The following is a 14474-nucleotide window of genomic DNA, read 5'->3' on the forward strand; positions in this document are numbered from 1 at the left end:
TTTTTTTTCTTTTCTGTTATGAGACTGGGGAAGCACTGCTTTGGGGCTGTATAATCATCCCATTGGGGTAGGGAAGTAACAGGGTGTTAAGAGCTGGCCAAATCCCAAGTTGGGTGTCTCGTGCGGCTTCCTTGCTTCTACCCCGTCCTCTGTGGGAGAAATCACAATTGCGTCACCTCTGTGTGTTCACGACCGCCTCCCCTTTGGAGGGGTGACATGGTGCCTCGGTGATGGGCGAGCTCATTTTGAACAGGGTCTGTGACCACTGTCTGTGAACGGTGTTGTGCGGTTTTCTATTCCATTGTGGCTTTTAGTCTGTGAAATCAAATAAAAACTTTTTCTCACTGCTTTTTGCTGGTAAGTGGATGTGTTCAGTGCTCAAGCAGTAAAGCGGGCTCTTTTAAATTGCAGTATATGACAGATATATAGCGAGGGCTTTTATTTGTCTAGAAAAGTAAATCTTTGCAACCTGTAATGACAGTCCTGTGAGGTCTCTGACTCAGCCGGTGCCTTTGGGAGGGCAGGGCGAGGAAGAGTCTGGATTAGAGCTCTGGGTGCTGCAGCAAAACTGAGCCCAGTTTTACCACACAACTGATCTCTATGCAACACCCGCCGTATCAAAATATGCAAGGGGATGATGAAGCCCTAGGCCCTAAAATGCCTCGTTTAAACTTAAAGAGTGCTTGCAGGGAGTGCCAGAATGCCATACATGTGCACGTGACCTGGACGTTGGAAGAAAATGGTCTCTGTGTCCAAACGTATCCCTGTCCTTGCAATGTAAGATGTTCACAAAGAAGCTTGTCAGTTTGTGAACAAGCTGTGGTCTTTAAAGTCATGCAATGGTGTCTTAAATATGAAATAACCAGCCATTTTGTTTGAAAATGCTAAGCGGAGATGCCATCCTTGTAGTCTTTATTGCACGGTAACGACATGAAGTTAGCATTATACACTCTTGTCTATAGCTACCCTCACTAATTTACTCTGTGGTGAGGTTTCAGTGCCTTCTTTCCACTGCTATTTTATGAGCGGCTGGCAAACATCCACAGCGTGTCCTAGGGTGAAAGTGTGCTTTTATTGTCGGGGAAGGCATAATCTGCAGTTGTGGGAGGCCAGTTTGTTAGGATCTTTAATTTTCCATGCAGGGAGGTTAGAGCAGTGCAATCTAGTGCAGTAATTCCCTGAAGGGAGGTCCCTGGACGCTGTTTTGGATGGTGTGCGGGTCTCTTCCTTGAGCCACACGTTTCAGATGGCAGGAGGGCATCCTGTGCTGGAGAAGGGACCTGAGCTGCAGGGAAGGGTCTAAGTGGGATGCAGAGGTTGGGGGAAAAGGCAGTCGAGTATCATAGGGGTCCTTTATGGGAATCCTGAGGGGTGCTGAGGGTGTGTGCAAGGGTTTGAACTCGAACAGTAACTTTTTCTTTATTAGCTCCCTGTGTAGGGACTTGCCTAACCCTAGCAGACAGGAAGAGGTGTCTGGTAAAGTTCACACTCTCTTAATCTGCACTGACGTCGAGGAGCAGACAAGCTCGTCTGCTGCTCGGTAGGACTCGTGGTCGGATGTGTTTAGCAGAGTGAACATGAACAGGCTCTGGAAGTCAGGGTTTGCCCAGGGTGTTTTGCTGACAGCCAGAGTTGAAGAAGATGGTGATTTTTCAAAGCTTCATGTAGTTTTGTGCTTGTATTTTCTAGATAGGGTCTTAAGCATCTCTTATTGAGTTCCCCAAAGGTTGATTTAACCTGATTTTACTGTAGTTGCCCCGGTAAAATACCTTTGTGCAAAGAATACCCCATTTCACCATCATGCCACGGACAGGTAGACTCCAGCAGCGGAGTTGTTTGGGTGTGGGATTTGCACCGTTTGCATCTACTTTGACTGAAAACAGGGCCATGTCCACAGGAGGAAGAACTAGAACTGTGTGCTGTGAGGAAGTAGCAGTTTCTCCTGAATGTTAAGATTGGTGATGAAATATTAATACTCCCAACTGAGTCACCAGCCAGACCGGATTGGGTCTTCTGCCTCCTAAACTGATCGGGTGTTGTACAACTACGTGAACAACTTAGTCTGGTTTCCCAAGAAAACGAGGCTTGCGTGATACTGCTGCTGCGTGTGGCTCTGTCTGTGCGTTACCTGCTCTTGGCAACTTTTGAGTCTGTGCCTGTCACAGCCAAACCAGGCAGGAGGCAGAAATCTGAAAGTTAAATTTCTGTAAGGTTCATGAAAATAAGTACCCTGGGAGAAGAGAGGGGAAAAAAAATCAGTTAGTGGGGCCTGCTGTGGGAGAGTGCAGCATGAGCTCAGCTTTTGCTAGGTAGGAGAAAAATCTGCGTGGGGAGATGACCTGTAGGATATATTTGCAGGAAGCTAAGTTCAATGAAGCTGGTGCCTATAGGATAGCTCGTCAGGCCCATCTGCACGGGTGTGCGGTTGGTAGGGACTGGGATTCTTCTGAAGGATTCCAAGCAATAATAAAGGGTGAAAATGAGAAGCTGTAAAACTGCAGCTGTGCTGGCGTTTGCTCATTGACAGAATTAGCCGCTTTGTATCTCATTTCTGTTAGGTAAGTAGTAAGAAACTGAGGCAAAGAGGCTACGTGCTCCATCTGATGAGTCATTGTCTGAGCCGGGATTAAACTCGCATGCCTCTTGGCGTGTGGTTGCATTTCTCAGCGAAACCTGCAAGCTCTGTAAATGTGAGATATCCTAGTGGACCTGAACTGCCTGGAGAGGACGTTGGAGAGCTGTCATTTGCTGAGTGAGGAGAGGCAAATGCGGTGCCCAAAGCTCCTCCTGCTCAAGAAAGCTGGAGCTCCCTCCTCTTAACTTGTCCAGGGTGATGTTTGTTGCTCAGACTCTACCTGGATTGCCTTCCCCAGAACTGGCATTAAAAAATTCCTTGTCTGGCCATACCCTAATTTCTAAATGTCTGTCTGATTTGAGTCTAGGATAAACTTTTCTGAATCCGTGGAGATACCTGTGCAAACAAGATAGGAGACCCTATCCCCTGTGAACAGATGCACTGCCGAAGGACAGATAAAATGACAGATGACCTGATGGGTCTTGGGGCTTGGCTGTTTGAAGGAATTCCTACTTTTCCCTGCTGTAACAAAATCCTTTCTACTCCCAGGTGATGTTGGAAACTACTATTATGGCCAAGGACATCCGATGAAACCCCACAGGATCCGGATGACCCACAACCTACTGCTGAACTATGGCCTCTACAGGAAGATGGAGATATATGTAAGTGTAGGGCTGGTCATGAGGAGAAATATATATGAAAGATCTTAGTTTATGTGTCAGGTTTTAATTTTGATGCTTCAGACTTGTAAGTTCTCTGTTGATGAGCCAAAGGGGAGAGGAAAAAACCCAAAACACCCAGTTGTGCTGGTGTGTTTCTGCTTTCTTCTCATTGCTTGTAGTGAGATGTTCTTTGCTTCAGATAAGCTTTGGAGATTGGAAAATTGCTTTTTTCCCCTATAACTTAAATATTTCCTTTATCTAGATATGTAATACATTCCAGTCTCCGGTAGTGGGATTCTTGCCTTTGAAAATAAGTTTCTCTTGTTTAATGCTACTGATTTGAGTTTTCTTTGCTGCTCCTGGGAGTAAATCTGAGCTTGGAAATGGAAATTGGGGAGAGAGATGTGTTTCAAAACAAGCCTTGCTCTTTTTCTGTTCTTGCAGCGCCCTCACAAGGCAAATGCAGAAGAAATGACCAAGTACCACAGTGATGACTACATAAAATTTCTGAGATCTATTCGCCCGGATAACATGTCTGAGTACAGCAAGCAGATGCAAAGATGTAAGATATGCGTGTAGTGCTGTAGTTTCTGCCAACGTTAAAATTTGTGGTTCTGGGAATCCTAGGCCAGCTTTAGAGGTTTGTGATAAAGAGAGTAGGAAAAATGAGAAATTGTCTTTCTCCTGGCTTTGTTTTTAACTTTTCTGGTAAATCAAGTGTTTTAAAAATGTGAGCCTTTCTCAAGCCAATATACCAAAAGAGCTGAGGAAAACTCTTTGACCTGGCTGTCTTTTTTGGGTCTTGTGTTTTGATGGAAACTCTTCTAAATTGCCTTCCTGGCTCAGAGATGACTGAACTACTTTGTTTATGAGATGCATGTATTTTGTGTTATTGCTCATCTTTAACCAGAGGTATTGAGATGGGAAAGGATTGTGTGATTTTAAAAACAAACAAACAAAAAGCCCACAACTCATCAATTGTGTCCAAAATCTGTGGTAACTCTGAAGGATTTTCAGGGCAATGGCAGTTTGGAAGCGGGGGAGGGTTGAGAGGCACAGTAATACCTGTCCACTTTGTGTTAGAATGGTTTATTTTGTGAGCTAATCTCTTGTTCTAACCTCTCCAGTCTATGGAATGGCTCTTTAATGGTGAAATTAATGTTACAGAAACCTTTTTTTGGTCTCTGCAACTCTGAGCTGATGTTCTTTGGCAATGACTGCAGCAACCCAGATTTCTAGCAAGTATAGACAAATAGTAGGGAAGGCTCAAGGTTCATTTAAACAGTATTTTGGTCTTGCACACCGCAGTCCTTGAGAGCAAAAAAAAGTTGTTAGCCCGTGGGGTTCTTTTATGTAAAGTGTAATTTCCAATTTAGAAGAAATACAGATCTTGAGTCTGAAATAGAGGCACTTGGAAATCTGGTATGAGCAGAAGGGGACAGGTATCAAGGCACAAACACGTAAGAGCAATGGGTAGTATGGTTCATGAGTAATATACATTGAAAGACTTCCTATAGTAAATGATATGCCTTAATATACCAAATGACATGTACCAAAGTACATATTTACACAAGCTGAACTGTTTACCCCTGAAGCAGATAGAGCTCATAAACTCCCACTCTGCTCTCTCTGGTAGTCAACATTTTCTGTACTGTATTTCCACGGAACTATTTTTACCTGAAGGAGGCAGAAGTTAATCTTAAACATGTGGAGGACAGAGCTTTTCTTCAACAAGACCTGCAAAACAGTAGTTTCTGTGTAGTTAGAGAACTAACACAGGAGGCTCAGAACAGAGATGAGGGATATAGGAGAGAAGGTCACCGCTCCCAAGTACAGGGGCAGGTCTCTGTAGCCTGCTTGGGGCTTCAGGTTTCCTTTTGAGCTGCTGTGATTTCCGTAAGGACGGTTCCACCTTTAGTGCTGGGCTCTCTCTGGTTGCACTCTCCCAGATATGAAGCTTCTCACCCACCCACTGCAAGGAAGAAGCATCTGTGCCTCTCGTCTTCCACCAGAGCTTTATACCTATAGTCAAGTGATTGAGCCCTGTTATTAATATCCCTCCGTAGTAGTCCTGGCTGCTTTGAATCTCCTGGTGGGAAAAAGCCCAAGTGGCTTCTGTTTACACGGCAGCTCCTGTCTTTGCCCGATATAGCAGAGGAGTGCCCTCAAATACTGTCAGGGCTGCTCACAAAGTTCTGAGGGGCAGTAGAGGTAATGAACAGTCTCTAATTTCATTCTGCTAATGCTGTGTTGCCTGCCTGAGGACTTGGGAGGACTGCTCTGTAACCTAGAGGGCAAGAGGTTTAATTTGTTGTAATGGGAAGCATGCAGAAGTTGATGACTTAAATTCTTTTCAATTAACAGGGAAAGCTTCCAACTACCTCTTTGAGTTAATTATTCAAACTCTGCCAGTTGCCATGCCCTGCTGAAGTAATTGGAAAGCGGGAACAATTGCTTCCTTCTGGGTCTCCTGATGGGTATTGTCCTTTTCAGAGATCCCTGTCCCGAACTGGGACCATTCAAACTCCCTTATCACACAGTCTTTGTGGAGACTGTGCACTGATGAGTTTCTAACGCTGCAAGAGCTGTGCTGTTTGTGCCCTTCTCATTAAGCACAGAAGAAAACATTTACAGATGTTGTTACAAAAATACAGATTTTGTTTGGTTTTTTGTAAAAGCAAATCTTGTAAAATCTAGATTCAGTACAAGTCTGTTGTTACTGTTTTTATTTTTAATCGTGGAACTATTTATAGTAGAAATTTATCCAAGCTAAAACGACAGTACTGCTAAGAACTTAAAAACTGCTTGTCCAATGTGAAGTAAAAGGAATGTACAAAGTGTAACAAAACAGATGTGGATGTAAACTTCTCATCCAGTACACACCACTATCTACCATCTCCCCGCTTTCTCCTGCAGCGCTGGCACTGTTTGCTTTCTCAACTCCTCGTCAGCAATACAGCAGGAAACAGGAGCAAAAACCTTCCCCACTCGCTGTGGGGTTGTGTAATGGAGCTCAGCGTCAGCTCTGTAGCCAAAAACAGCACTATTCCCTCCAGAAGGCACGGTGCCTGGGCAGCAGGGCTGCAGTGTGGCCCATGTGGGGTAGTGAGGGGTGCTGGCCCCTGTTTTGCACCGCCTGCATGTGCCCGTGGTGACCAGCGTGTGCTGCCGGAGCAGAGCAGAATACTGTAAGTGTGCCGCTTGAGTTGCTGCTGAGGACGTGTATCAGTATTACACAGCTCTTATTGATAGCATCTCCTGTCTGCCCACTCATTTTCCGACATGATTGACTGGTTTCGGGATCCCTCGTAGCGCACCCCGGTAGATGGTGTGCCACTCTCGCCAGAGCTCCTGGGACCTGCTTTCCTGTTTTCTTACAAGTCAGGAGCATCTTCCCTACACCAACAACCTTTTTTGCCTCATCGGGCAATCCTCAGGTTGATTACGTTGATACTCTGTTATTTGTGCGTGGTATTTTGCTGTTTAAAACTTTTGGTCACTTACCTGTTTAGCTTTTTGAATCAGAGTGGTGGTATAAGCTTGGCCATTTATTTGTAGTTTTGTCTTACTAACTCTTTTGTGTTCTTTTCAAGTTAATGTTGGGGAAGACTGCCCTGTGTTTGATGGGTTGTTTGAGTTTTGTCAGCTCTCTGCTGGAGGCTCAGTTGGTAAGCTCAGAAGTCATACGTTCTTTTCTTTTTCTCTTAAGCAGCTGTATGTAATGTAGTTCTGTCTAGGAAATAAATTGTTGTAGGTGGTGGTGGGGAAACTCTGTGAACTTATTTTTGATTTCCTTAATAATTAGATCCAGATTTCTTCCCATGTGAGTTCAAGCCTTGCATGTTGACAGATCCCTCTACATTTGTTAAGCATATCTCCACTAGTCTGGGTTACTTCACTGAATATGTGAAGGACTCTGTTAGTGGTGTAACAATATTGACAGTGATAGTTAAAACTGCAGCAGCAGCAAGGTTTTAATAAAAAAATAAATGTGAGCTTTACAGAAAAAAAAAAAAAGTTGTAAAAACCTTGTTCTGGGCAGGTGTAACCTGGGAAAGAAAGAAAAGAGTTACTTTATCTGTTGTTTTTAACAAAAAAGCCGCTGTCTCTGGACCGTCTCTGGGCTTGAGACAAAATAGAACCTGAAAGGTTTCAGTAAGCTCCCAGAAAGCTGGAACATTTAAAATGCTTTCACTATTCTCAAATACTTTGTTGCAGAAAGACTAGTATTGCGGAACTGTGTTACTGTGCATAGGCGTTAAAGCTTTGTGGCTGCTACTCCCACAATGACATCTAGAAGTCTTTATTTCCTGTAATGTAGTTCAGCAGTAGGTACAAGTACTGATTGCAGCGTTTTTTGAAGTAGCTCTATGCTCTCTGGTCCCACGCCTTTAGATTCCACAGAATATATTATTTGTTTTGATCCTGGGAGACTTGCAAAATTTGCAGAAATTTTATGAAGGGGCTGGGGGAAGAGAACTTCCTTTGCCTAAAAGCGTATTCAATGAATGACCTAAATATATGTTGGATAAAACCTTTCATTAAAATCTTTTGTTCAGAGCACTGAGAAATCTAGACTGTCAACTGGGACCCCAGCTCAAATGCTGTGGATTTGTTTGTGCAGATTTCATGCTCTGAGACAAAAGTGGGAAGCAGTGAAAAGTGTGTGCAGGCAGAACAGAGCCTGTGTTTCTCTTCCCTTGCCTTTTGTTAGTTTGTTGAGACACCCAGTGTTAAACCCTTGGGCTTGTGCTTTATAAAGTACCCAAACACACACATGAGCGATGATGTGATCGTAAGGGACCAGTGCATTACCTTTCAGTCTCTGTCATGGAGCCTTTGCTCTCGTGCTAATATTTTTGTAATTCTTCTCCTAACAGCCAGTGCTGTGAAGCTGAACAAGCAACAGACAGATATTGCTGTGAATTGGGCGGGAGGCCTTCACCATGCTAAGAAGTCAGAGGCTTCTGGCTTCTGTTATGTCAACGATATCGTCTTGGCTATCCTGGAGCTTCTCAAGTACGAGCAGTACTATTTACTCCTTTTGTCTGTCTGTTCTGTTACATTTCCTCCAAGTCCTTAGCACTTTCTTCTCGGTCTTTGCTTTTTGTTGCCTTTTTTTTTTTAGCTGTGTTCTCCCAGGAGGGCTTAATTGGCTATCTTTTGGGCTGCGCTACCCTCTCTCCCAAAGCAGTATGTCTATCGGTGGCACGGTGCAGGAGGCAGAGGGCTTGGAGCGTTGTGCAGTTGCTCTTAGGCCCTTCTCTCTACTACCCACCCTGGAAAAAGGGGCACGGCTGTAATATGTGACAGCTTTTGGCTCAAGGCAAACCTCAGTGGGAGGCTTGGACATAAAAATGCAGTCTGTTGACTGAATCTGAATAAACTGAGTTGAGTCTGCCATCAAAGATCAGTTGCAGCAGCAAAAGCTTTATTTTCTGTATTTTCCTCTGTGGTTCTGTACCGCTGCTGACCAAGGCAAATGTCCCTTCTCTGCAGCTCTTTTGCTTGTAGACCCTGGAGGGAGAGCTGCCTGGTAACTGCGCAGCCTGGGGATGAGCGCCAAGTTCCTTGCTCTCCTCCCATTTGCTCTGCTGGTGAAGGCAGTTTCTGCTCTGAAGAAATGCAGTATTTTGACTCCTTTCTGATCCTAGGTATCACCAGAGAGTCCTATATATTGACATTGATATTCACCATGGAGATGGCGTGGAGGAAGCCTTTTATACCACAGACCGTGTCATGACCGTGTCCTTTCACAAGTACGGAGAATATTTCCCAGGAACAGGGGACCTACGGGTGAGAATGAAAGCTTAGCAGAAAATTACCCTGAAATTTAGTCTCTTCCATCTGTTTGCTGTCATACTAATTTAACTAAAAATCACTGTTCTTCCTGGGTTTTCCTGCTCTTAAAGCGGCATCCTTTTTCTGAGGGCAAAGGTGTATATGTGAGGCAGCTGGCGCAGCCCTTGGGGTGGGTCCTTTGTTCCTGTGATCATGGCCTGGATAGTAATATCCAGGATATCAATCTCTCAGCAGCCTTCTGGTGGGATTATGCTCAGAAAAGTGGCCCTGAAGATGGCGTGTTGGTCATCTGTAGCTACTTGCAGACTAAGCTTGGTCACGCAAGCTTTTGGGTGAAAGTTGATGAGGGAGTGCTTCTCTGTGTGTTGGTTTATCTTGTTGACGTTTCCTCCTGTGAATCAGTTCTGCATGTTAATGAAGCTTGGTGTTAACTGTGGCACTTCCAGGTTAGATACAGGTGTGGTTCACTTTCTGACTTCTGACATTGCCAGAATGCTGTTCTTAGGGGTGAAAAGTTCTTTACCTTTTTTTTAATGTGTTTTTAGTGGAGTTATATTTCTCTGAGCTAAATTCGCTTCTCTTCCACTTGTGAGTTGTATCTTTTCAGCCCTGCCCAGAGTTTGGTGCTGGTGATGTGAATTTGTGTGCAGCTGCAGCATTCTTTCATCGTGTGGCCACTCTGCACCATAAATGAAATAATTATTTTAATAACACTTGAGTATGAGAGAGATAATGGAAATGTAGAAATATATATGTTGTTTTAAAGAAAAAATAGATTCTTTCTGTTATTAGACTGCACAGTCAGCCCAAATTGGTATTTTGGGCTGTGCATCTCTGCAGCGTACAGGTTTGGAACTAGAATTTTGGCTGCCAAATTTATTGCTGTGTAAGAAAATGGCTTTTGCCAGTGAAATGAGAGCCTGTGTGCTCAGAGCAACATGTAGTAGTAGATTTTTCTTCTCTGAACACTGAGGGCCAAATGCACGCACTTATGCCAAATAAGCTGCTGTTGGAATCAACTGACTCTTGCTGCCTTCTGCCAGGACAGTATTTGTCCGTGAGAGCCTAGGCTTATATTCGGATTACACTGACGGAATCCAAGACTTTCCTTCCGAATTTGGAGCACAACTTATATGTTGCAGTTGGTTCTCTGGTGACTTGTGGTCTCTCCTGTCTTTCACTCTGATAGGATATTGGTGCAGGCAAAGGCAAGTACTATGCTGTCAACTATCCCCTCCGGGACGGGATTGATGATGAGTCCTATGAAGCAATATTCAAGCCGGTAAGTGAAGACATCTTTGCTGAGTAATTCTTTGTGGGTCATACTTTGTCATTGGGTGGCTCATGGAGCCATTCTTTGGGGAGATTGATTCAGTCTTCTGTGATAAGATTCTTCAGGGGCTGTATTCCTCCCTAACAATTGCAGCCTGTCATCCCTGAGCTTCTCTTTGTAAGAGCCTCAGTGTTACCAATATAGGGGAGTCAGCAGCTGTGGGAACACTAGGGCTGTCTTCATGTCACTTGCTGACATGGACGTTACTGTGTTGCTGTGACACTGTCCCGCGAAGAGTGCGTAACAACGGGTTTCTTGTTTAGGTGATATCCAAAGTGATGGAGACGTTCCAGCCTAGCGCAGTTGTCTTGCAGTGTGGGTCAGATTCTCTGTCAGGGGACAGGCTGGGTTGTTTTAATCTGACCATCAAAGGTAAGAGTACCGTACCATGCCTGTGTTGAACTGGCACAGCTGATATAATTAGACTTCATTGAAAAGTTTGTTCTTCTTATGCCATGAGGCTTTGACCTTTTCCCCCACTGCTTTTGCTGCAGGTCATGCCAAGTGTGTGGAGTTTGTAAAAAGTTTTAATTTGCCTATGCTGATGCTGGGCGGAGGTGGCTATACGATCCGCAACGTGGCTAGGTGCTGGACCTATGAGACTGCTGTGGCTTTGGACACTGAAATTCCTAACGGTAATTCTCCCCTGGAGCCTTTGAAGCAAGACTAAGGGACAATGACACTCTAGTAACAGAGCTCAGGGAAAGGATGTTGCTGTGGGAGAGGCAGCAACCCTAAGATATTTCATTAGCTCTTGGTTATTACTGTGGAAGAGCTTTTGGATGCCCTGATTTGCAGTAGCTGTTCTTGTTTGCATTCTAGTCCTGTAGCTTTCCCCTCTAGCAAAAGGTACCCAGCAGCCTTGCCGACTTACTGAAATGAGATGACCTTCTACTGCAAACTTTTGTGTGCACTCATAGGGTTTAACTGCCAAGTAAGCTTTGACTGCAGTGTTGCTAAGTTGTCTGCTTTGATCTGAATTTGTGCTAGGAGAGCTTCGGCTCCTATGCCTAGGTAAATGCAGTTGTGCTTTCCTGTAGAAGTACAATCTGTTTGTGGTATTCCGTCACCAGTCCGGTGGTAATTTGGCATTTATTCCTTTTTAACTTGCCTGCAGAACTCCCATATAATGACTATTTTGAGTACTTTGGACCAGACTTTAAGCTCCACATCAGTCCCTCGAACATGACGAACCAGAATACCAATGAGTATCTTGAGAAGATCAAGTAAGTGTTTGCTCCTCTTTGCGAGACTGACACCTTCTACTGGAGGCTTCGCAGCCGTGGGTGGCATCTTGCTGACGGAGGTGTTCCTTTCCTGGCTGGCTCTAGGCAACGTCTCTTTGAGAATCTGCGCATGCTGCCTCATGCCCCTGGCGTCCAGATGCAGCCGATTCCTGAGGATGCTGTTCAGGAAGACAGTGGAGATGAAGAGGAAGAAGATCCTGAGAAACGCATTTCAAGTATGTGCTTGTCTCTGGCGTAGTTGCATTGCCCGGCTGGGAAGCGTACTGTTCGGAGCCTGTGGGTGCCAAAGCTGAATGGAATCAGTTAGCTGGAGAAGCATGCAGGCTCTAAACTGAGTTACCTTAATAAAGAGAGGAGGATATATGATTTAGATGTATCTTGATTCTGGAGTCCTTCAGTTTGAATCTGTTCCCACATTTCTGATTGATTTTGTAGGATAAAGCAATGATGCTAAGCACTGCAGGGCTGGTAGATTTCTTTTCCCTTGGAGAAACAGAACTTTTGCCAGATGATTTCCATAATGGGAGAGCCTAGGCTTTAATGTGAGAATTTAAGCAGTTGCTGTGATGTAGGTGCTGTGACAGGATACTTTCTGGGAGACTGTCAGGTTTGATCCGAGAAGTTGTCTTCCACAGTGAAAATGCTAGTTTATATCCAGGTTGGCTGATGGCCTTTAGATCTGGCAGACAGATTTTCTCAGTGTGAGGCTGGTTAACCTGCATATGCTGTCAAGTCTAGACATCACGCTGTACCTAATCCAAGTCGTCCACGTGATCTTGGATCTTGGGCATGAGCAGTTAAGAGGGATGAGTTAAAAGATATGGCGGGTAGAAAGATCAGTGTTTTTATTGTGGACTAATTCTGACTTACGTAGGCTCATTAGTTCATTCCGGTGCGTAGATGTACTTGGAGAAGTCAGTGCTTGGCATCTCCTGACTTCTAAATCTGCTGAAACAACCTCTTGTCCTCTTTGCACGCAGTCCGCAATTCTGATAAGAGAATATCCTGTGATGAAGAATTCTCTGACTCTGAGGATGAAGGGGAAGGAGGGCGCAAAAATGTTGCCAACTTCAAGAAAGCTAAGCGTGTGAAAACAGAAGAGGAAAAGGAGGAAGAGGAGAAGAAAGGTAAGCATGAGAGCTAGGACGAGAAGCCCTCCCAGCTCTGTGGAACTTTGCCTGGCATGTACTTTCCTCTGGCACTACTGTGTGTTTTTTGTTTGTTTGTTTGTTTTTTCTTTCCTAGATGAGAAAGAAGAGGAAAAAACAAAAGAGGAGAAAGCAGAACCCAAAGGGTGAGCCCTGTCCCCTGGCATGGCAATTAAATGGCTGTGCCTGTACTTCCTGTCCATCTACCCATACCCCCGGTGGGATATTGCATAAGTTGAGGGGCTGGAGGAGAGACTCGGTGGTTTGGATGGCTTTGTCATGGGCTCTTAATAGGAAGAAGTTTGCATGTGTGGAACAGCACACCTGATAAAGCGCTGAGAGAGCCTTCAGCGAAAAGGGCTTAAAAATACTGTGCCTTCATTCAAAACGTGTTACAAGTTTTAGATGAAGATGGGCCATATAAGCAGCATTTTTAAGGCTGCAGCTCTGGCTTGTTGTTAAAGCTTGGGCACAGCCAGAGTTGCTTGTTTAAACCAAATTCTTCCCTGCTTACTTCCACAGGGTGAAGGAAGAGACGAAATCCACCTAAGATGGCTGCATCTGGACAGTACCTGTCAGTGCGTAGTTGTCATAGGTTAGCTTCTCTGGTTGCCTCCCATTCCACAGGATTTATATTTTATATATGTTTCTGTATATATTTCTATATAAATATATAAATGACTTGAGAACTGTAAATTATTCCTTGCTGCACTCCGCTGGGAGCAGATAGGGAGGATTCTGCGGAGTAGACAGACCTGCACTGCCCAGATTTGGTGACTGGGAAGTTTCACTCTTGCCTTCCACTGCCTCCTTAGTGTGTCTGAAAAAATCACTTCCTTTCTTTACTCTCTCCTCTGAAATAATCACCCTTGGAAAAAGAATAATTTAAGTAGAAGTAGTATCTGCATTTCAGGTTAGGTGGAAAGATGGCCATTAATTTTAATTTTTTGTTGTTGTTGGTTTTTTTCCCTTTTTTTTTTTTTTTTTCTTCCCTGCAGAGACTTTTACTTCTGGTCTGAACATACTAGTGGTGATTTTTTTGGTGGGAGAATATGAGTTCCCAAATGAAGCCTGTGAGAGACTGACTATTCCTTTGGTCTTCAGTTTGATTCCACCATGGCAAGTAACTGCAAGCTGGTGCCGCTTCTCAGGGTCAAATAGTGCAGTTCTTGAATAGAGTTGGCTACCTCCTGGCAGCAAACTTGTGGAAAGAGATGAAGCAGCTTAAAAGCAATCTGAAAAGCGCTTTAGTGAATCAACCGGAGCGCCCTGCAGGTGCAGATCTGGAAAATGCAAAGTGAAAATCACCCTAATGTGGTGGTTAACATTTTGCAAGATCTTGCAGATCCAGTTAGCAAGGCAGCATTATGCATCTCGAGTAAGAGAAGGGATGAAATTTTTATACCTTTTTTTCTATACCTATGCCCCTCTTTGGGGGGGGGAAGTGAGTTACTGCCTATTTGGCCGCCTGCTTTGCTTTTCCTGCTTGTTCTGCCCTCAGCTACGTGTGCTGTCATGTGCTTTCTCAGTACTTATCTGTGTCCTAGGCTGAAACCACTGCAGAAATACCCAACTTGTCTAAAGGCCAGACTGAACAGAGCCTGGCTGAAACCTCTTGCCGATGCGCGTTGCTCACTGAAAAACTCTTCTCTGAAGTGAAGTTGCAACCGTTTCCAAATGGAACCTCTCCTCTCTCTTGCTCTCAAG

At 44.4% G+C, this 14474-nt stretch overlaps 1 protein-coding gene across 1 annotated transcript; it reads left to right on the top strand.

Annotated features, from left to right (window-relative positions):
- The first annotated feature begins 3118 nt into the window (after positions 1–3118).
- HDAC1 (histone deacetylase 1) lies at positions 3119–13317 on the top strand. The gene is made up of 13 exons (XM_009701308.1): positions 3119–3237; positions 3682–3799; positions 6831–6905; positions 8118–8256; positions 8892–9033; positions 10229–10321; positions 10636–10744; positions 10867–11007; positions 11490–11598; positions 11704–11834; positions 12600–12746; positions 12865–12913; positions 13290–13317. The coding sequence occupies exons 1-13, from the start codon at positions 3163–3165 to the stop codon at positions 13315–13317; spliced, it is 1356 nt and encodes a 451-aa protein (XP_009699610.1). The 5' UTR covers positions 3119–3162.
- Positions 13318–14474: the final 1157 nt, after the last annotated feature.

The sequence above is a fragment of the Cariama cristata genome, unplaced genomic scaffold (genome assembly GCF_000690535.1).
Source record: "Cariama cristata isolate BGI_N322 unplaced genomic scaffold, ASM69053v1 scaffold25775, whole genome shotgun sequence".
In the NCBI taxonomy this organism is placed as follows: domain Eukaryota; kingdom Metazoa; phylum Chordata; class Aves; order Cariamiformes; family Cariamidae; genus Cariama; species Cariama cristata.

Bases quoted from the DNA above. Each gene is read 5' to 3' on its own strand.
- HDAC1 (XM_009701308.1), top strand. From the start codon at position 3,163: ATGAAACCCCACAGGATCCGGATGACCCACAACCTACTGCTGAACTAT. The intron at 6,906-8,117 runs GTAAGCTCAGAA...TTCTCCTAACAG, and splicing joins CTCTGCTGGAGGCTCAGTTG to CCAGTGCTGTGAAGCTGAAC. The intron at 12,914-13,289 runs GTGAGCCCTGTC...TTACTTCCACAG, and splicing joins GAGAAAGCAGAACCCAAAGG to GGTGAAGGAAGAGACGAAAT.